This window comes from Hemicordylus capensis, chromosome 7 (assembly GCF_027244095.1).
Source record: "Hemicordylus capensis ecotype Gifberg chromosome 7, rHemCap1.1.pri, whole genome shotgun sequence".
Taxonomy (NCBI): Eukaryota; Metazoa; Chordata; class Lepidosauria; order Squamata; family Cordylidae; genus Hemicordylus; species Hemicordylus capensis.
In genome coordinates, this window is record NC_069663.1 from 19,254,113 (window position 1) to 19,277,417 (window position 23,305).

The 23,305-nt window shown below is 47.9% G+C and overlaps 1 protein-coding gene across 1 annotated transcript in view; it reads right to left on the reverse strand.

The window, feature by feature from the left end:
• Positions 1-23,305, reverse strand: part of NFKBID (NFKB inhibitor delta) — a 29,617-nt gene that overhangs the window by 331 nt on the left and 5,981 nt on the right. The window contains exons 2-11 of the mRNA XM_053267572.1: positions 13,273-13,349; positions 11,389-11,425; positions 9,334-9,647; positions 7,781-8,007; positions 5,272-5,377; positions 4,102-4,248; positions 3,125-3,176; positions 2,860-3,005; positions 2,628-2,744; positions 122-286 (exon numbers count right to left, since the gene is read on the reverse strand). Of these exons, the coding sequence (XP_053123547.1) occupies positions 122-286; positions 2,628-2,744; positions 2,860-3,005; positions 3,125-3,176; positions 4,102-4,248; positions 5,272-5,377; positions 7,781-8,007; positions 9,334-9,647; positions 11,389-11,425; positions 13,273-13,349 (1,388 nt within the window). The remainder of the gene's footprint in view (positions 1-121; positions 287-2,627; positions 2,745-2,859; positions 3,006-3,124; positions 3,177-4,101; positions 4,249-5,271; positions 5,378-7,780; positions 8,008-9,333; positions 9,648-11,388; positions 11,426-13,272; positions 13,350-23,305) is intronic.

Below are 23,305 nucleotides of genomic sequence, written 5' to 3' on the forward strand. Positions count from 1 at the left end.
ACCAAGACCTGCTGAGCTCCAGCAAGGTGGCTGCATTGTAGACCCTGATCCCATGCTCTAGGTCCAAGCTCCTTAAGCTACCCAGGTGTCCTCCCCCACCCCACCACGAAACCCAGCTCACCTGTTCTGTAGCTGGTCCGGGAGCCAAGAGGTGAGCCGGCTGCTCATTCTCCAGATTCCGGGTGCTGGGATCAGCCCAGTGGTGTAGCAAGAGGGTCATGATCTGCTCTTGGAAGGGGTGGCCGTGCAGCCCTGCGGCCATGTGCAGTGCGGTGTTCCCATGAGCCTGAAGAGAGAGAATTCCCACCCGTCAGTTGGCGTAAGAAGCCATGCAGAGTCCCTCTCTCCCCATTCCTTGCCACAGAGCACCCCAAAGCTTAGGCTTGTTTAATAGCTGGGTGGCAAGTTTGTTTCATGGATGGCTTCCGTTCCTCCTTTAGCTCAGGTGTGTTACACAGCTTCCCACATTACTGGGCCATCTGTTGCAGGGGTGCAAAGCTTCAGCCCTCCAGCGGTCATTGGACTACAACTCCCATCATCTCCAGTCACAGTGACCAGCAGTCCGGGATGATAGGAGTTGTAGTCCAGTGACAGCTGGAGGAATGAGACCTTTGTCCAGATGGGGGTTGCTAAATAGGGATGTGTGAGCCAGTTTGAGCTCGAACTGGCCCAGTTCGCGGGGCTCCACCTCGAACCGAACCAGGCCTGGTCCAGCCTGAGGTCGAGCCAACCCCGCTGCGTTGGTTTGGGATGGGCTTGGGGGTGCCAGACATGTTAAAATTAGTTGTTTTTTTAAAGTGGAATTACCACTGCTGAGGGCTTTGGGGGCCTCGGGGGATGCTGCTGCAGCTGTGGGGGAATCTCTGGCAGTTCCCTCTCCCCCTGCCGGCTGCAGAAGCAATCCTCCCCCAGCCCATGAACACAGTAAATCTGCCTTTAAAAAATAATCTTGACATTTCTGGCACCCCTGAACCAGGCCCAAACCGGTTCGAATTTGAACCAAACCAGGCCCCAAATTCGGGGGTGCCAAAACCAAACATGCCTGGTCCGGTTCAGACTCGAACCGAGCCAGGCAAACCAGTTTTGTGCACATCCGTAGTGCTAAACACACATTGCTTGGGCAGATGGGAAAACAAAAAAACCAGTGAATGCAGTTGAGGCACAGTCTAGATTGCTCTCTGGTCAGTTTCTTTGCTGCAGGGGGCCCAGGATGGAAAGGATGGCACTGATCCTGCAAAGCTGGGCAAGGGGGCACAGTTCCAGGTCTTATGCCGGGTTCCTGATACACAGAGCCCACCCTCATGCCAGGCAATATTAAACATGGACATTCATTTCAGTGACTATAACACATGCGGAATAAGCAGCCCCATGGCTATATCAGATGATCATTTGCAGGAAGCCGGAATGTACTGGTTGCAGGTGAGACAGTCCTTTCCCAGTCACTCCTTTATTACCGGATAAACTGGTTTGGCCAGCCCTCCAACCCCAAGTCGTAGCTGCCAGCACACCCTCAATCTTCCTTCCCATTACAGCTGCCAGTGCGTCCGCTAGCAGAGTGCATAGTCTTGCACACATTGAATAGCTGAATCAATGCAGACAACAGATACAGTACAGTCCCTGCCCCCCTCCTATGCCTGTGCAATACTAATATCGAGGCGTTCTGTAAAGGCAATTGATTTTCTGCTTCAGTACATGAGCACCCATGTAATCCTCTAAGAGAGTATGGTGTGGGAAACGAAGTTTGTTTCTCAGCAAGAGGATGCACCCTTCTTTCTGAATCTGCTGTGCACTAGAATGCACACCCCAAGGGAGTGCTTTAATTTTTTTTTAAAGGAGGCAAATTCTCCTACATACTTCTACTATGGATATTTATATACTGCTCTTCAACTTCTCAAAGCGGTTTACATAGAAAAATAAATAGTACATAACTAACAACAACAACAACAATTTATAAAGCGCTTTTCAACAAAAGTTTCCGAAGCGGTTTACATAGAGAAATAATAAGTAAATAAGGTGGCTCCCTGTCCTCAAAGGGCTCACATTTTAAAAAGTAGCATAAGGCAGATACCAGCAGCTGCCACTGGAGGGATGCTGTGCTGGGGCTGGATAGGGGCAGTTGCTCTCCCCCTGCTAAATATAAGAGAATCACCACTTTAAAAGGTATCTCTTTGAACAGTTAGAAGGGGTTCCCTCACCCACAGCATGTGTACAGTTAATGCTATGCTTTCTGTAAATACATTATTATTATTATTATTATTATTATTAATAATAATAATAATAATAACTAATATGAACAACTTTGTTAGACGCCCATAACAAATTGTTCTCTGGGTGGCTTACAACACAACATTAAAACATGAGATAAAAACCCATTAATAATAGCAGGCCAAAAAAAGAAAGAAAAACGGCAGGGGGAGGGAGAAAAACAAAATACAATACAAATCAATTATAATCTGATCAAAAATTTAAAATTTAAAAGGGCTATAACAGAGCAATAACAGAGCAAATGTTATTGCTCTGTAAAAGCAATAGTATTATCCAAGAAGCCATACCCACTTCAGCAACCACTGGGGAAAAAAAAAAGGAGGCACCACAGCATCCCCAAGCAGGGAAACCAGGCAGCTTACCTTCATGTTTACAAAGTTATAGAGGTCTTGCCCAGCTTGCTGGAGAAGGAACTGGACCAGAAGCTGGTTCCCAGCCTGGACTGCCAAGTGCAGGGAGGTTTTGCTGCTCTTCAGATCCTAGAAGGAGAATGGGTGGAAAATGGACCAGGCAGCCAAGCTTGCAGCCCAGGAATATTGGGCCACTACCCGGATGTGGAGTGGAGGGGACCATCTGCAGAACTAGCCGCCCTACCTGGCTCTTGTAGTCCGCCCCCAGTTGCAGCAGCAGCTGGATACAGAGCAACAGGTTCTGCAGGTGGTGCATGGAGGACGGCTCCATGCTTTGCGACTGGAAGGCGGCATTGTGGGAGATGACAGCACAGTGCAGTGGGGTCAGACCTGCCGGGATAGCACAGAAGCGGGGTGTCAACACGGTATGTCACGGCAGTCCCCCCTCCCTCGCTCCCAAGCTTCAGCTGAGAGTTCCCGAGAACACCCAACGGGTCCAGCCATCTTACCTTCAAAGTTCCTGGCCTCCACATTGATAGGGGCACCAACCAGCATGACAGCCTAGGAAGAGAGTCCGGGAGAAAATGAGATTCTGATGGCTGTACGCAGACTGAACTAAATGTCGGGGGGGGGGGAGTTGCCCCAAGCTCAAAGCGAGGGGTATAATAATTTAAATAAATGAACAAAACACACTGGCACTCTCTTTATTATTAAACACACTGGCAATTTCTTTATTATATAAAGTTGTCTTTATTAAACAACAACTTTAAAACTGTGTTGCAGACTCCCCTGCTCTATCTCAAGGGCAGAGTGGAGGTTTCAATACATCCTTAAGATAAAGAAAGAGGGTACGTTATAGCACCAGTAAAGCAGTCACCTGTTTTGACAGCAGTCACAGCAACATAGGAAACTGCTTTATACTGAGTCCGACCATTGGTCCCTCATGCCCAGTGTTGTCTACACAGACTGGCAGTGGCTTCTCAGGATTCTTTCTCAGCCTTATCTTGGAGATGCTGCCAAGGAGGGAACCTGGAGCCTCTTGCATGCAAGCAGGCAAGGGCTCTTCCCAGAGGGGTCCCATCCACTAAGGGGAATATCTTACAGTGTTCACACATGTAGTCTCTCATCCAAATGCAAACCACAGTGGACTGCATTTGGGTTGACAGGGAAGAAGGGTGCTGCTGCAGCTTGAAGTTTCTGGCTGCGATAAAGTTCGCTAAATTCAGAGGAAGAGGCAAGCCACTTTTCTGTTTAAGAGTGGGCTGCCTCTTCAGCCGCATGATCAGCTGCAGCAAAAGTGCAACAGGACTCAGAGTTTAGAAGGGGAAGGTTTTCCAGGCGTGGAGATAAAGCGATGGGGAAGGCATCACCTACACGATTTGGTGCATCAGTCTGCTATTCAAAATATGCAGGAGCAGGGCCTGTAAAGATGGTGACAACTCTACTGCCGACCCAACCCTGAAGTTCTCCTTGGCTATATACTCACAGAAATGACATTGGGTAGCCCATAGGTGGCGGCGAGGTGCAGCACGGTCTGGCCCTTCTGGTCAACAGCGTTGACATCTGCGCCCAGCATGATCAGGTCTTTCACAATCTCCGGCTGGTTGGCGGCAGCTGCCACCAGCAGGGGAGTCTGGGTAGAGGAGAAAAGTCGTGAGGAGCTGCTCTGGATGGGTGCACAGCACCAGCCTGACCACAGGATGATCCTAGGTTGGCAGTTTATGCAAGATAGCAATACATGGAAGTAACTACTTGCTACCATAGTGCATATACTTTTTGCTAATTAGGAGTGCGCTGTTGATTTCGACTCCTGGCGCCCACAGAGCCCTGTGGTTGTCTTTGGTAGAATACAGGAGGGGTTGACCATTGCCTCCTCCCATGAAGTATGAGATGATGCCTTTCAGCATCTTCCTGTATCGCTGCTGCCCGATATAGTACCAGTGGGGATTTGAACTGGCAACCTTCTGCTTGTTCATCAAGCATTTTCCCACTGCACCACTTAAGATGACTTAATTAGGAGTAGCAAGGTGCAAATCAGAACCTCAAATTCTGTAGCCTAGGAAAGCCAGATCACTAACCAACTATAGTCATTTATTTTGGCTGCAGCCCCGCAGTCTTGCTGGCTGGACATTATTCCTCCTAGCTCTAAATTCCAGTTTTTATTCTTGTATAGCTCAGAACTACTGAACTTGTAAGAACAGCATCACACACCAGATTACTAAGAAGTCAACTATTTGTTGTTTACAACTCACTGGGAAAAGCCCTAGTCAGTGGGTGGCAGGGCATACTTAGATATACTTAGAGTGGAGAAACAGGTTCCAGTTCAACTGAGAACTGTTTCTAGCTCCTGCTCTGTTCAGATCCTGGAGGCGGAAAAAACATATGGGCCCAACCACTCACACAGGCTTGTGCTGCAAAACTGAAACCGTTTCCTCCCATTAACGCGCATGGCCTGCCTCATCCTGAGCCCTCCAGCGTTTGCACTCCACAGAATGACAACAACAAAAAGATGATGCAGGGGAAGCTGCAGCTCTAAGGGCAGAGTTATACTTTTGACTGGCAGGAACAGCTGATGATGCTCTCCCCTAGGAAGGCAGATCTCTTGTGAGCTAGCAGTCCCCATACAAGGAAAATCAAGTCCAGGCCTCATCCTTACCTTTCCCCTGTGCTCTTTCGCGTCCAGATGTCCACAGCCTCGGAGCATCTCCGCTGCAGCGTAAGCCAATGGGCGGAGTCCCTGAGCCACAAACAGATGTAGGAGCCTGAGAAGGAGGAAAAAGAATGGTCAGAAACCTTCTCACTGGCCTGGCCATCTCTTACAGCACCAGATGCTTTCATACCGTCACACCTGGCACTGCCTCCTCTTTTCCTAGGTCTCTGCTTCTTCGAATACTTCCTTCCCTAGGCTCTTCTGCCCATTTTGCCGACAGCTAGGAGTATACCAAGGCGTTTCAGGGTCAACTTTATAAAATCCTTGCATGTGTTACCATATAAACCAGCTCCTTTTCCACATCCCTGCCTTGTGATTTCCAGGTTCTGGATTCATAGGAAGCTGCCTCCTGCCGAGTCAGTCCTGCCCTGGGTCCTTCTAGCCCAGTATGGTTTATACTGACTGTTAGCAGCTCTGCAAGGAACATAGGAACTGCCTTATACAAGTCAGGCCATTGGTCTGTTTAGTTCAATATTGTACACGAGAGATATGCACAAAATGAATTTTCCAATTATTTGGAATTCAAATCGAATTCTGAACATTCATTCCAAATTCAAATCTGGTCCGAAAATTCAATCCGAATTTTATTCAAATTGCGCTTTTAAGGGGTGATTCAATTCAAACCACTCGAATCACCCAGATTCAAGTTGAATCAATTCCAATTTGAATCAATTTGCACATCCCTATTGTACACCAGTAGCGCACAACTCAAGTGCCCCAGTGGGCTAGGACCAACCATGACTTGGTGTGCAGGGGCGGAGGTCAATTTTCAGCACATCAATTTTTATGCTAAAATTAATTATTAAAAATATTAATGCAAATGAGGGGGCCGAGGATCGGACTTGGTGTGCAGGGGCCGAGGTCAATTCTCAGCCCATTAATTTTTTATGTTAAAATTAATTATTAAAAATATTAATGCAAATGAGGAGGCAGAGGGTCGGAGTTGGGGAAAGGTGAACGGAAAGAGGGCAGGGGACATCTGGTCTCAACTGGCTAATTGCATTGAGCAGCAGCTGCTGGTCTACAGGACAGGCCAAGAGCTCTTTTTAGTTCCTGCTGTTGTCCTGTGGGCCGGATCTGGCCCCTGGGCTTTATGTTGTGCAGGCCTGGTCTACCAAGACTGGCAGTGGCTTCTCCAAGGTTGCAGGCAGGAGTCTCTCAACCCTATCTGGAGGTGCTGCTAGGGAGGAACTTGGAGCCTTCTGCATGCAAGCATGGTGTCTATATAGTAGACACTAATCTTAGTTAGTTAAAATCATGCCTATTATATAGTAGACACTAGGGCACACCCTGCTTATCGAAGGGGACAATTAGTGCTTGCCACCACAAACCAGCTCTTGTTGAGCTCTTCAGGCAGGGATATTTCCCAGCCGGACCTAGGACTGCCTTACAGAGAAGAGGAGGGGTCTCCTGTACCTCCAAGACAGACCTGCTCAACTCCCCACCTCCCCCCCACCGATAGTTTTGGACTACAACTCCCAGAATCCCCAGCCACAGTGGCCAATAGCCAGGGATTATGGGAATCATACACCAACATCTGCAGAAGGGCCAAAGTTGAGCAGCCCTGCTTGAAGAGATGCACAGAAGAGGGAATCTCAGCAGGTGCAGCTGTGCTTCCCCTCTGCATGAGAATCCACACCTACCAGAATGCCCTCTTCTGTACAAAATGCACAGGAGACCCATCCTCTTCTCCATAGGGCATCCCTAGCCCTCCCTGGAGAGGTCAAGAATTGAACCCGGGACCTCCTGCATGCAAGACTTTGAGAGCGCCTTCTTCTACATGATCCCCACCGCACATTAAGGTTATCTGAGGAGGTCCATCTCCAGTTACCACCGGTGCGTCTGGTGGCAGCTCAAAGGCGGGCCTTTTCTGTAGCTGCTCCTGGGTTGTGGAATGCACTCCCAGCAGAAATCTGTAATCTGAATTCATTATTGTCCCTCAGAAGAGCCCTTAAGACCTATCTTTTTGGCCTGGCCTTCCAGGGTTTTTAATCTGCTTTTAAATGGTAAAGGTTTGGCCTGGTTTTCCAGGTTTTAAAGACTGTTTTAAATGTTTTAATTGTTAATTGATTTTATATTAGTTTTTTAAAAACTAGTTTTGGATTTTAACTGTTCATTGATTTCAGTTGTTTTTATTTTAATGTGAGTCGCCCTGAGCCATTTTTGGAAGGACAGTATAGAAATCAAATCAACCAATTAGTAATAATAATAATAATAGTAATAATGATAATGATAATGATAATGATAATAATAATAATAATAATAATAATAATAATAATAAAGTAAGACGATCGCTCTGCCCCAAGTGATGGCTCCTCTTGGTCCAGAGGAGTACTGTCTGCCTTCCCGCCTTTCTACTGATGACCATGCCCCCACGGAACAAAAATACAGTGATTCCGGGGGGAAGGTTCCAAGGGGATTCTAGGAGATGTCAGCATCGTGGTTGCCTACTCACATGTCCCCATCCTCATCCTGCTGAAGCAGACGAGCGAGTTCCATGTTCTGGATCTTAGCCCGGGCTTGGGCCAGCTCCCCTGGATCCACCTCCATAGAAACGGGCAGGTAATTTCCAGCAGGAAGCAGAGAGGAGTGGTTCTGCTCCAGCCCCGACACCTCGAGCCCCAGCCAGGTGACCCCATGGGCTGGATAGGGGTTCAAGGCCTGGTCTTCGGTGGCTGCCTTCTGGGAGAGGGAGAGAGAGGGAGAAAGGTTAGCCAAGAGGTCTCGCAACATAGTCAAGGTCTCCCCGAGATAGAATTCTACCATCTTCCTCCTAGAAAGCCAGCCTAGTGCTGTGGTTAGATAAGGGCCAGGAAGACCTGGGGCTCTATGCACTTATCATGCATCAAAGAACCCACACTGGAGATAAACCATATCAGTGCTTGGAGTGTGGGAAGAGCTTCAGCAGCAATGGAAGGCTTACTATACATCAAAGAACCCATAGTGCAGATAAACCTTATAAATGCTTGGAGTGTGGAAAGAGCTTAAGTTGGGCCATCTAGCTCAGTATTGTCTGCACTGACTGGCAGCAGCTCTCTAAGGTTTCAGGCAGCAGTCTTTCCCAGCGCTACCCAGATATGCTGCCAGGGAGTGAATTGGGGACCTTCTGCATGCAAAGCAGATGCTCTACCTCTGAGCTACGACCCCGTCCCCAAAGGGGAATATTGTACAGCAGATAGTTACGGCAGACAGTGCTTGCATGTACTCACCCATCTAAATGCAAACCAAAGTAAAACCTGCTTAGCAAATGTAGGAACATAGGAAGCTGTCATATACTGAGTCAGATCCTTGGTCCATCTAGCTCAGTATTGTCTACACCAGTGATTCTCAAACTTGGGTCCTCAGGTGTTATTGGACTTCAACTCCCATAATCCCCAAACAAAGGCCACTGAGGCTGGGGATTATGGGAGTTGAAGTCCAATAACACCTGAGGACCCAAGTTTGAGAATCCCTGGTCTACACGGACTGGCAGCGGCTTCTCCAAGGTTGCAGGCAGGAATCTCTCTCAGCCCTTTCTTGGAGATGCTGCCAGGGAGGGAACTTGGAACATAGATGCTCTTCCCAGGGCGGCTCCATCCCCTGAGGGGAAGATCTTCCAGTGCTCACACATCAAGTCTCCCACTCATATGCAACCAGGATGGACCCTGCTTAGCTAAGGGGACAAGTCCTGCTTGCTACCACAAGACCAGCTCTCCTCTCCTACATGCAGACATGTAGTGTCTGCAAAGACGGAGCAGCCGCCATTTTAGAAGAAACAATACTGAAGAAGAAGAAGAAGAAGAAGAAGCCTCCTTTCCTTGATTTAATTCCCCCTCCTCACATTTTTAACCTTTAACCCTGAAAGTGGTTACACTTCCACAATACAATACAGTTACAACACAATACAGTTACAACCAACCCCAGCAAAGGGGCCCATTCCAGCTCACCACCGCAAAACCCGCTCTCCACCCGAAACAAACGCTGGCATGACTGCCTTCCATCTCCACAGACGGCCTCCCCTAAACTCACCTCATAATCCACCACAGGTGCCATCTTGGAGCCATAGACTTCCTCAGCAGCCCCGGCCCCTGCTGCCCCATAAGCACTGGCTTCCAGTGGGGTGAAGGGGTTCATGTTGTAGGAGGCACCTGGAGGCTGGAGGTGGTAGTTCTTGGTGGTGTCCATGCCGTGGTGGTAGCGGTAGTCGGGGAAGGCGGCTTGGCTGGAGGCGTCTGGCTGCCAGACAGGGAAGGCGGGGGCTGGATACACAGGAGCTGCGGCCTGCCCTGGAGTGGGGCCCCCTCCCTCTGTTGCTCCAGGGGGCTCCAGGATTGGAGGCTCAGCTGAGGAAAGAGAAGAGGTGGTCTAGAACTGTGGCACTCCCAGGCTCCGTTTAGCCCAGGGATTCTCAACGTTGGGTCCCCAGATGGTATTGGACTTCAACTCCCATAATCCCCAGCCCCAGTGGTCTTTGGTTGGGGATTATGGGAGTTGAAGTCCAATACTATCTGGAGACCCAACGTTGAGAATCCCTGGCTTAGCCTTTCAGCGAGAAGCCAGGAATACAGGAAACAGCTGTCTTGAGTCAGACCACTGGTTCATCTAGCTCAGTATTGTCAACTCTGACCGGCCGTGCCTCTCCAGGGCTTCATTCAGGGATCTCTCTCAGCTCTGCCTGGACAATGGACCTGGGACCTTTTGAATGCTAAGCAGAACACTGAGCGCCCTAGATCAGGGCTGTTCAACTTTGGCCCTTCTGCAGATGTTGGCCTACAACTCCCATTATCCCTGTGGCCGGGGATGATGGGAGTTGTAGTTCAAAAACAGCGGGAGGGCTGAAGTTGAGCAGGCTTGTCCCTAGATTAAGGCTGCACAACTTCAGTCTCCTGCAGATAGCAATAGCACTTACATTTATATACCGCTCTATAGCCGGAGCTCTCTAAGCGGTTTACAATGATTTTAGCATATTGCCCCCAACATTCTGGGTACTCATTTTACCGACCTCGGAAGGATGGAAGGCTGAGTCAACCTTGAGCCCTTGGTCAGGATCGAACTTGTAACCTTCTGGTTACAGGGTGGCAGTTTTTACCACTGCGCCACCAGGGGCTCAGATGTCGCACTACAACTCCCATCGTCCCCAACCGTTGACCATGGTGGCCGAGGATGATGGGAATTGCAATCCAAAAACAGCTGGAGGGTCAACACTGGGCAGCCCTGCCCTAGACTCTGGGGACTGAACCTGGGACCTTCTTCATTCCAGGGGAGCTGCTACGGTTCGTCCCACAAGACTCCGAGAACTGCCAGAGATGTGCCCCTTACTAAAGCCACCAAGATGGTGCTTAGTGGTGATCTAGATCTGGGGCTAAGAAAAGGCTGCATTTGCCAAACTGGTATACATTATGCAAACCAAGCACATGTCCGTATTCAACTTGGCATCATTTATTCTGGTCTTGTTAGTCATGGGAAGAAGCAAGGAATAATATAATATTCTCAAGCTCTGCCCCCGATCTCAAGCTCCGATTACCTCCCAGTATTCTTGAAAAACTGGGGCAGGGGTGGGGGGAATGTGGGGTGGTGGTGGTGGGGAGGCAGGACAAATACCTCAAATGGGGTACCCCATTTGCTTATTTTCCTATGCTTGCCCTTACATAGAGGACCACAGGAGCTTTCCCAGACATCAGGTTTTACAGCGGGTTTTCGGGAGACTTCACTGCAAGTTCGAAGTTGCCCCCATAAACCAACACAAAAAGTGGATTTTTTAACCCTGGATATAAATTGGGTTACACTCTAACACATGATGAAGACCCTAACGTGTGTGTGAAGTGCTCCCCGATAGCTCGCAGGGACTTGGGGGTAAATTGGGACGATATGTGAATGCACACCCTCTGTTCCGGAGGAGATGCGAACTAAAAGCCGGGGGTGAAAAACATCCAGGCCACATTGCTCTGTGTCCATCTGGGGAGGCTTGGATTTTCCACCCCCAAAAGGAGCCAGAGATCTTGGTCTATAGGAAAAAGCACGTAGCCCTGCCCGTGTCCAGTGGGAAGCAGAGAAATGCATCTGTATGTGTAGAGAGCCACTCACCTGGCCTGTTGGCATCTTCTAAAGTCACTGCAGGGCCCTGGAAAGGACAGGTAAAAACAGAGTCAATAATTAATGAGAGCAGTTGCATCCAGACAGGAGTGACAGGCTCCTAGGCTCTTGCTCCCTGGGCTTGGCCCTAAATACAAATTTCCATACTCCCCATTCATAGGAAGACAACCCAGGCACATTGCATATTTTGCTAGCCCCGATGGGCACCCCAAATCTGCCCTCCCAGGTGATGCCTCACCTGAGCTCACCTTATTGTCATTTCTGGCAAGGAGCTGCCAACTCTGCATCCTCCAGCCTTCAGTCAGTTCATGCTTTGAAAGCAAGATCCAATGTGGTGTAGCAGTTGGATTGTTGGATTGGGTCTGACGAGACCCAGCTTCCAATCCCCGCCCCCCCTTAACCATGAAGCTCACTGAGTGCCCTCTTAGGCCAATCCTCAGTCTTGTTCACACAGTCATCTGGGCCTCCGGATGCTGCTGAACTACAACTCCCATCACCCCCAGTGACAATCTGTGGCTGGGGGTGCTGGGAGTTGTAAATTCAGCAACATCTGGAGGAACCCTGGTTGAGAACCACTGATCTGCATGCTTGCATGCAGAAGGTTCCAAGTTTCCCTGATTCTATGATCTAGCCCTCCCTGGGAGTTATTCGCACTTGGCTTCAGGGTAAATATTGAGCGAAGCCACTTCGAAGTACGCTCGCCGCCCTGAGGAAAGCAGCCCCTCCCCTCTGCTCTCGGTTTTCTTTTGAAACAAATTCACATGGCAGGCGTCTGTGTTCTCCTTCTAGCCAATGCGGCGGGGTGGGGGGAAGAGAACTCCCTACAGAGATAGATCTGCATTTCTGAAGAGGGCATGCCTCTTATCATGCTAATGATTGTACGTCAGTTCCTCTCCCATTTGCTCCGGCATTTTCAGAAATAGTAGCTTAAAGCCAGCATTTTAAAAACCCAGACATACATCGAGATAAGCTAGAATTTGCATCACAAAGCCCGGTTTGTGTCTGGAGTGGGTCCAAGGATCTTGGAGGGACTTCGAGGTAAGTTTGGCTGGTGTGTGAACACACACACTCACTTCTGAAGCAGATTCAGGGCAGAAGCCCTGTGTGTAAAACCTCCTGGCACCTCCAGATTGGGTGGGGGGAGAGAGAGAGAGAGTTTCCTGCCTATAACCTTGAAGAAGCCAGTGCCACTCTGGGTAGGGACAGTATTGAGCTAGGCAGACCAATGGTCTGACTCGGTTGAAAGCAGTTTCCTACGCTCCAAGTTCCATTGGGTCTCCGCGCTTGGTCCGATTGCATTATGAGCCAGCACGGCGTAGCGGTTAGAGTGCTGGACTAGGACCGGGGAGACCCGAGTTCAAATCCCCATTCAGCCATGAAACTAGCTGGGTGACTCTGGGCCAGTCACTTCTCTCTCAGCCTAACCTACTTCACTGGGTTGTTGTGAAAGAGAAACTCAAGTATGTAGTACTCCGCTCTAGGCTCCTTGGAGGAAGAGCGGGATATAAATGTAAAAATAAAATAAATAAATAAATAAATAAATAAACGATCCAGTCATCATTCGCCAGTGCATAGACACAGCAGAGCTGTCCCCGGCAGAAGCCGACTGGAAGGAGAGGAGGCTAGATGAGGAATCACTCAGAGGGCTGCTTCTTCTGCGAACGGATACTTTGAGCTCACAGGAGCTTGCCCTCGGTGCATTCTTCATGGCCTCAACATAGCTCTCTTGTGGCCAAATTGTGAGCTTGCCACCGCTGGGATTTCATGTATTTATTGCACTTATTTCTTTGTTTTCCATACCGCCCTTCCAAAAATGGCTCAGGGGCGCTTCATTGGCAGAGCGCTCACCAGTGGTCTGAGGCCTTGGCCCGGTACCGTCTGCTGCTGCCGTTTTTGCTCCAGTAGTTTCCTCACCGTCTGGGGGGCAAAGTGGTTGCGCTGCGCTTTGCAACCTGCAAGAAGAGGGAGCAAGCACAGAGAGGTCAGGGCAGCCGGGCTGCAGGGAGGAGCCGTCCCAGGACTGGGGAGGGATCCTTGGGGGGGGCCTCTGCTTAGTCCAAGGGTGCACAACTCAAATGCCCCAGTGAGCTGGAACCATCCATCACTTGATGTGTCTGAAGCCATCCCTCCCCACAATATTTTCCACTATCAAGCCGTTAAAATTCCCAGGATTGATCACCGGGAGATCGATGCCAAACAATTCCTGGAAACTTCAGGTCAATTCTGGAGAGTTGGCAATCCTATATACAGACTAAAGGTAAAGTGTGTCATCAAGTCGATTTCGACTCCTGGCGACCATAGAGCCCTGTGGTTTTCTTTGGTAGACTACAGGAGGGGTTGACCATTGCCTCCTCCCACGCAATATGAGATGATGCCTTTCAGCATCTTCCTATATCGCTGCTGCCCGATATAGTAGCAGTGGGGATTTGAACTGGCAACCTTCTGCTCGTTAGTTAAGCATTCCCCCCACTGTGCCACTTCAGGTGACTTATATACAGACTACACACAGTCTTTTAGATTGCACAATGCTACCAGAAACCAAGGGAAGCTGCCCCCACCAAAACTACGTTGCTCATTAAAAAGCACACAGAACTATCAATATAAGAACATAAGAACAGCCCTGCTGGATCAGGGCCCAAGGCCTGTCTAGTCCAGCATCCTGTTTTGCAGAACGTATATTCGTTCAGATTCGTTGCAGAACGTACAATCTGAGAACCTCAGCTGGAAATTTCCCCTCAAATTCAGTGGCCCACCAGATGCCTCTGGGGAGCCCATAGGTAAGAGGTGAGGACGTGCCCTCTTTCCTGCTGTTGCTCCCCTGCAACTGGTACTGAGAGGGCATCTTGCCTCTGAGGATGGAGGTGGCCCATAGCCACCAGACTAGTAGCCATTGATAGACCCGTCCTCCATGAATTTGTGAAGCCCCTTTTCAAGCCAGTGGCCATCACCACATCCCATGGCAAACAATTCCATAGCTTAATTATGCACTGCCAAATTGCATACATTTGTTTACTACTGCGCCTGTACAATAAATCACGGGCAGGCCTGAGGTCTGTGCAGGGCACTAGAATGCCAAACTCCTCGCTACGGGAAATCCTGCCCAGATTTGCTTCCGAGCTTTCACTAAGCACTGCCCACACACTTTCAGGTCAACTGCTGCAGCTTTATCAGCTTGAAATTTGGATCATGTACAAAGAAAGGAAAAGAGAGTTGAGGCTCTCAAGATGCTGAATTGTGCCTCCGGTTCCAGTTTCTGCACTGGTTTCTGTAGCATGAATGCAGAAGTGACCCAGTTTTTATCCCACTCTGTTTTCAGTGAGGCAGTTCACAAAACTGTTAATTGGGCAGGATAAGCATCCTACCCCCCTTCAGAAGCTGGGTGCTCTCCCAATTCTTTTGTTCGCCTGTCAGCAAACTTTGCTTGACTCCAATACTAGGCTTTCCCCAAGTTTTTTGATGTTAGAAATCAGGAGATCGTCTTAAATTCAGAGTCCTCCTTTCAATAAATGCAGGTAGAATCTGTACTGAACCTCTACTTTTTAAGAGGGCTGTCTTAAATTCAGAATGATCTTCTGTTTATGGTAGACAGGAGGAGATAGGAGGAATGAGAGTGATGGATAACTTACAGTTATCAGAGACCTTGGTAGGACAGCTTTTTCTCCTACCTCTTTAAAATGCTGAGTAGGATGGTGCTGTCATACTCAGCTCCTGCCACATAATCAATCCCCCCTCCTCAAAAATCGGGAGGAAACACAGCTCTTGAAGCAGGGTCGGGCCTTATCCGATTAAAGAGTGTGTGAACTGCTTCAGCATATGATCTATTCCTGTGAAATGAGAGTTGCAGAGTCTGGGGAAACAGCAGAAGCTTCCAAGTTCCCTCCCTGGCAGCATCTCCAAGACAGGGCTAAGAAAAAACTCCTGCCTGCAACCTTGGAGAAGCCGCTGCCAGTTTGTGTAGACAATGCTGAGCTAGATGGACCTAAGGTCTGACTCACTATACGGCAGCTTCTGATGTTCCTGTGAGGAGATGGGAGCTTGTCCTTATTTAACTGGAGGCTAGGGGATGTGCGAGCTGGCCGTTTGCACGGAAGCAATTTGTCAAAAAATCTCCTCGTCATTTGTGGCCCAGGCTGTCATTCGGGAGGCTGGTGGGGGGCTTGGAGGGGCTCCTGCTACGGGCCCCCACCACCTCAGATGTCTCCACCACCACTTTGCCACCTCTGCTGCAGCCTCTGTTAAAGCTGCAGAGGCCTGTTTTTTTCGTGCCTCCCTGCCCCCATGGCCTTTATGATTAGAGAATGCCCCCTTTACTTTGTAAAAGGGAATCCTCAAGGATTCCCCTTTACAAGTATCCCCGAATCGGTTCTTAGAACCAAGGTTGGTCCGATTCGAACTCAGACTGGCACCCCCATTTGGGGGCCCTGTCCATTTTGACCTGGGGCCAGCCACATTGGCTTGGTTCGAACTGAGCCGGCTCACACGCCCCTACTGGAAGCTTCAGTAACTTCCTAGAGTGTTGAGAAGTTCCAGGAGTGCATTATCTGCTTTGGTTTCCTTTGGATGAGCAAGCACTTGGGCAACTTGTGGGTGCCTGGGCAGATCCCCAGAGAGCAACTTGGGCCACCCTCTATGGCTGCACCCTCCAATTTCAGCTAATTCTAGCTGAAAGCTCACTCTCTCTCTGCTGATGTTTCTTATCAAACAGCCAACTTCTGCTGTGAGTCTCTGTCCCACTGACCACCTTCCTTCAGTAGAAGGTTGTGAACTTCTTCAAACTCTGGTGGCCATCTTATCCCAATACACTAGGGCTGCTCATCTTAGGCTCCACAGCTGTTTTTGGACTACAAGCCCCACAATCCCCAGCCACAGTGGCCAACAGCCAGGGATTATGGGAGTTGTAGGCCAACATCTGCAGGAGGAGGGCCAGAGTTGAGCACCCCTAATCAACATAAAGAGTTCCCAGCTATCAGGAGACCAACACAGCTCTAATTGACCAAAGTGATCAGTTGACCATTCTGGACCGTTAAACAGTAACCAGCAAAACCAAGGAATGGCCAGGGACTGTAATAGGTTGGTTCACATGGCTGTGAATTTGGTAGGACAAGCATTCTACCGAGTTTCAGGAGCAATTCATGCTCCCGATTTCTGGTTGCATGCTTGTAAAAAGCAAGGTAGACAGTGGGAAGCTTGATTGTATGCTAAGTCGCAGCTGAGCTGTGTAGGACGAACACACCTAACCAGTGTTCCTCTAGCAGGGATTCCCAGATGTTGTTGACTACAACTCCCAGAATCCCCAGCTGCAATGGCTCTTGATTGGGAATTATGGGAGTTGTAGTCAACAACATCTCGGAATCCCTTTTAGAGGGAACATTGCACCCTACCCAGATTCCAAATGAGACAGGAAGAATAACAATCCTACCCAGCTGTGGCTTAGCAAACAATCATGCTCCCTGACTCCTACCTTGATTTGTACAAGCACACGACCGAAAATCAGGAGTAAGGACAGCTCCTGAAACTGTTCATGTCCCACCCAGTTCATGGCCATGTGAGCAAGCCTGATATCTTCTGGGGCTGAGGTGAGGTGGCTGTGGTTCAGTGCTAGATCATCGGCTTAGTATGCAGAAGGTCCTAGGTTCAATCCCTGGCATCTCCAGGTAGGGCTGATGCAGGCGGGGGGTGGGTGGGTGGGGGGGAGAGTGAGCTGCTACCAGTCAGAGTGGGCAGTACTAAGCTAGATGGACCAAGGGCCTGACTCAGTAGATGGCAGCTCCCTATGCCTCTAACTTTGCAGACAGCTAAACTCCTCATGTGCCACAATTCAGATTAAAACTCCACCCAATACACAGTCTAGTAGGGTGGCAGAAAGGCACTGCTCTCTTTTCGCTGCTGTTGTGAATCGTGCTGTGCCCTCTCCCCGGCCTTCCGCCCCTGACAGTTGTGGTTTTCCTCCTCAGTGCACAAGGGATGTTTTCCAGAGCAGGCGGCACCCGAACCAGATGCAAGAGGAGGAGGAGGAGGAGGAGGAGGAGGAGGGAAGAAGACCAACGTGCCACTATAGTGCCCCGAGATATTGTTGTGGTTATCACGTCCCGACTACCTTTGTCGAAAACCACGCTACGCCATTGCTTCCGTGAATGGAAGGCATGACAGTCTGTCTGGAGGAAATGAGGTGGAAGCCGAGCACAAACGGACATGAATTCGTCAAAGGCATTTCTCCACTAAACGATGCTTTCCTTTCAGATCCTGTGACCTAAACCCACACAGTTCATAGACGTTGTCTGTTATAGCTATGAAGGCTTGAGGGAGAAATCATTTGGGAAATAATAGGTAACACTAACCACGAGAGCTTCTGATAATAGATTTATCTACTTGTGTTCTGAAAAGCTGTCTGTGGGAAAGGAGCAGCAAAAGTATTTTACTCATTTTTAGCCCACCTTTCCCAGTAAAAACCAAGCACCACACAGCTTATGATGATGTAGGCTTACAATTAAATAATACCTCGTGTGTTGCCCCTGCTAGCTAGGCAGAGAGGCACCTGTTAAAGTGGCTATTTTCTTTATATTAAGTAGGGGGCAGAACATTCAACCTCAGCACAACTGCCTTCCAGTAACTGTTGCTGGTGTTTACTTTGGGTTTCTTTTTAGACTCTGAGCCCTTTGGGGAAAGGGAACCATCTTCTCATGATTGTTATTTTTCTGTATAAATTGCTGGAAGAACTTTTTGTTGTTGTTGAGAAGTGGTATATTTTATTATTTTATTTAGTACATTTGTATACTGCCCTATACAAAAGCGTCCGTAAGCGGTTCACAATATAAAACCTATTAAAACATTAACATAATTAAAACAATTTAAAACACAATAAGAACCTCTAAAAACCGAAGCTTTAAAACTATAAACTCAAAGCCTGACTAAACAGATATGTGTTTAGGGCCTTAAAAACATTCAGTGAAAGGGAAACTCTAATTTCATTAGGATGCATGTTCCAGAGTCCTGGGGCATCTCTAGAAAAGGTCTGATTTTGAGTTGCCATCGAGTTGCTGGTGACAACCTCAACAGACCTCCCCAGACGATCTTAACAGGTGGTGGGGTTGATGAAGAAGATGGTGTTCTCTTAAATACCTCGGACCCAAGCCATGTAGGGCTTTATAGGTAATAATCAGCACTTTGTATTTCGCCTGGAAACTTATTGGCAGCCAGTATAGTTCTTTTAAAATGGGTGTAATATGATCTCTTCGGGCAACCCCAAAGACCAACCTGGCTGCTGCATTCTGTACTAACAGCAGTTTCCAAACTACATACAAAGGAAGCCCAATGTAGAGTGCATTGCAGTAGTATGACAATAACAGCATAAAAGTACCCCCGGAGTAGAGAATCCCCATTCAGCTGTGAGAATTGCTGGGCGACTCTGGGCCAGTCACTTCTCTCTCAGCCTAACCTACTTCACAGGGTTGTTGTGAGGAGAAACTTAAGTATGTAGTACACCACTCTGGGCTCCTTGGAGGAAGAGTGGGATATAAAATGTTGTTAATAATAATAATAATAATAATAATAATAATAATAATAATAATAATAATAATAATGTATTATTATTATTATTATTATTATTATTATTATTATTATTATTATTATTATTATTATTATTATTTCTTTAGTTATCCTAGACCCTTGGAAAGGGCCTGATAATTAATGTAGCAAATCCAGTCAATAACATCTGGTAGACGGTGTATAAATAGCATAGTAGTAGTAGTAGTAGTAGTAGTAGTAGAGAATCAACACTGAAAGTCTTGGTTTCTTTACACAATCAGGTTTCAAAAGGTTGTTTCCTCAGAGTATCTATCCTGAGATAACCCCCAACTGCTTGAATAAAGCACACCAGGATGTTTTAGGACCTCTTTAACCATTCAGTTCTTAACCCATACATGCAGAGGTGCTCTTACCCCTAGACTTCGGGGCCAAAGTTCAGGGCCTCCATACTCCCTGAGGGTCCCCAAATCCTTTTTGGTTTGTCCTGGGTGGTGTGGCTACATTATAAATGTGTTAAAAATACCGTATGTGTGGGTAGGGCCCCCCTGCAAATGTCTTCAGGCCTAGGCTTCAAAATTACCTAGGTGCACCTCTGCATACAGTGATAATACCACAATAACTGCACATGTGTTATATAGGCAAACAGCCCAGTGTGTGTCGGACACCGCTGTGGGCCAGGCACAGATTTCCTGTTGATCAGAGGTGGGACCTGCAGGCAGTTCAGGGCATGACACTATTGTCAGAATCCTCTTGGACCCGGGAATCATAGGATACCAGAGGGCCAGTCTGGGGCCACACTTTGCAATCAAGCCCCCCGATCTGCTCACCTCCCTCAGGCTGGGCAATGAGTTACTGGGGGAGGATGCCTCCCCTAGTGCTTGCCCACCGAGCTGGAGTTGATGGTGGTCCCTTGCTGTCCTTCAAAAACATGTACTCTTTGAGGTATGAAAGCCAGCCCCCAGGCACACACCCTGGCTTGGTGTATCACTTGGGACTTCCTCACGGCAGTGTCTCCCTGTGAAGCAGAGATAACAGGCCTACATTTAGCTGGTCAAAGACCAAGATAAAGACTATGCTGCAGGATTAGTTATGGCACCACGACCGAGAAGCAAGTCAAAGTGTGGTGCAGTGGTTCCAGGGTTTGATTAGGACTAGGGAGACCCAGAGGGAGGAGGGCTTGTGGCAGTGAGCACGAATGGTCCCCTTTGGGGTCCACCTTGGTTTGCATCTGGATAGGAGACTACATGTATGAGCACTGTAAGATATTCCCCTGAGGGGACAGGGCCATCGCGCAGTGGAAGAGCATCGGCCTGCTTGCATGCAGAAAGTCCCAGGTGTTGGGATTTTTCCACAGACACTGTCTCAGTTCTTTATATGGGGCATGCTTGCCTGTGTTTGAATGTACTGGCTTTGGGGTGGAGTCACCGTTTGTCTGCTTTTTCTCACTTGCTGTCTTGAATTTTAAAACTGAGAGCTCCTCCCTTTCTCTGCAGAAGGGACGGTCAGTCCATTTATTGTTTTCTTAGCCTATGTTTTGTCCTGTTGAATTAATATCAAACTCTTGTTTTTCAGTTAAAGTTGGCTTCCTGTTCAATTACTTAAGAACATAAGAACAGCCCTGATGGATCAGGCCCAAGGCCCATCTAGTCTAGCATCCTGTTTCAGATAGTGGCTCACCAGATGCCTCTAGGACAGGGATTCTCAATGTTGGGTCCCCAGATGTTATTGGACTTCAGCTCCCATTATCCCCCAGCCCCAGTGGCCTTTGGTTAGGGATTATGGCAGCTGAAGTCCAATAACATCTGGGGACCCAACATTGAGAATCCCTGCTCTAGGAAGCCCACAGGCAAGTGGTATTATCTACCTACAGTACAGTAGATAAGTAATTTCCCTGTTCAGGTAGGACTGGGAGACAGGGCTGGAATAAGGCTTTGGCGGGCCCAAGGCGCCCTTGCGATCCAAGAGACTCCTGACTGAAACCTTAGAGAGCTGCTGCCAGTCAGTGTAGAGACTACTGAGCTAGAAACATAGGCACAGAGGAAGCTGCCATATACTGAGTCAGACCACTGGTCCATCTAGCTCAGTATTGTCTACACAGACTGGTAGCGGCTTCTCCAAGGTTGCAGGCAGGAATCTCTCTCAGCCCTGTTTTGGAGATGCTAGGGAGGGAGCTTGGAACCTAGATGCTCTTCCCAGAGTGGCTCCATCCTCTAAGAGGAATATCTTACAGTGCTCACATGTAGTCTCCCATTCATATGCAACCAAGGCAGACCCTGCTTGCTTAGCTAAGGGAACAAGTCATGCTTGCTACCACAAGACCAGATCTCCTATTGCTATACAGACCAATAGTCTGACTCCCCAAGAGGCAGCTTCCTATGTTCCAGGTTCAAATCTCCACTCAGCCATGCAACCCTTTGGTGACCTTGGGCCAGTCACTCTCTCTCAGCTTAACTGACCTCACAAGGTTATTGTGAAGGTTAAGGCATGAGCAAAGAGCCACGTAGACCACGCTGAGCTTCCTGAAGGAAGGGCAGGATAATCATGAAATAAACAGCAGCAGCCCCCAAAGGAAATTAGTGAGTGACAGCTAAGGTTGCCAACTCTGACTGAATCTATTTCTGGAGATTTTCCCTCCCAATATTTTTCACAAATATCATTAAAATCTCCCAGATTGCTCTCAAGAGCCGCCTGGAGATTGATGCTGATTCTTGGAGACACCAGGCCAGTTCTGGAGGGCTGGTAACCCCAGCGACAGCCTGTGACAATCAAACTCCTCCAAGTTTATGTCAAAGGCAAGACTTGTTCCAAGTTCAAGTGCCACCTCAATTCAGACACTAGGTGAACTCGTGAAGCTGCCTTATACAGAACCAGACCTTTGATCCACCTAGGTCAGTGTTATCGTCACTCACTGGCACTCCAGGGTTTCATGAATATGCCAGAGACAGAACTACCCTGTGGCCTTCTGCATGCAAAACATATTTTATGTATTTAAACATATTTTATATACTGCCCAAAATGTATGTCTGTGGGTGGTTTAGAGTACAAATTAAAACAAAATCAAAATGTTAAAAACATTTAATTTTTGTTTAAATTTAACACAGTGTTAAAAATGATAAGTCTAAATTATTATTAGACTTATTAATTATATGTTCTGGTACTGGGAAGGGGCAGAAGGAGTTGCAGATGGATTCAGGGGCTGGCTGGTCTTAAAGATATCAACCCTCAGTAGCAGCCCTCTAGAGCTCCTAGGAGAACATATCTCCCAATAGTCATATTATATCAGTTAGTTCCCCGGCTAACTGAGCAAAGAGACACCTTTTTAAAGGCCCTATCCATCCCCAAAACAGCATCCCTCCAGTGGCTGTTGCTGGTGTCTATCTTATGTTTGAACTTTGGTGCTGGAGAAGACTTTTGAGGATACCATGGACAGCCAGGAAAACAAACAAATGGATCATAGAAACAATCAATCCAGAATTTTCACTTGAGGCACAAGTGACCAGGCTTAAACTATCATACTTTGGACCCACTATGCGAAGACCCAGCTCCCTTGAGAAGTCCATAATGCTGGGAAAAGTTGAAGGAAAGAGAGTGGGATATAAATAGTAGTAGTAGTAGTAGTAGTAGTAGTAGTAGCAGTAGTAGTAGATGATTCTAGTTCATCCTCCCTGCTGTGCTAGTTTTCTGTTTACAGGAAGGATTAAAAAACAAACAAGCATAAGCATGTGTTCAAAACTGTGACAACCCCCTGCTCCCATTACAGTCCATTTGACCACATGAGGGTTCTACCATCTCATGCTGCTGCCTGTTGAGCTCCAGCAAGCTACAAATAATCAAGGGTTAAATAATAGTGAAAATAAACTAGGCAATATCCATGCAGCTGTAAGCCAGCCCAGCCTCATCTCTGGTGCAGTTCCCTTCCCCAGAACAACTTGTCATTATAAATCATGAAAGGATTGGAGAGATCCATTTTGTCAAAATACTGAAACGCAGTAAGCTCAGGACAGACACTAAGATGTCCTTCACACCATGCCTCATTAACTCCTGGAATTTATTACTCTAAGAGGGCCACTGGCTTAGATGGCTTAAAAAAAAAAAAGATTAAAGCACGTTTAGGATGGATAGGACTATTATCAAACAGTTCTTCATTCGGATTTAGTTATTTTAATGCAGTATCATCTAGATCTCGCACAGTACCTCCAGTGACTGTGGCTGGTGTCTCTCTTGTGTTTCTTTTGAGATTGTGAGCCCTTTGGGGACAGGGATCCATCTTATTCATTCATTCATTCATTCATTATTCATTCATTCATTATTTCTCTGTATAAACAGCCCTGAGCCATTTTTGGAAGGGTGGTATAGAAATTGAATTAATAATAATAATATTACG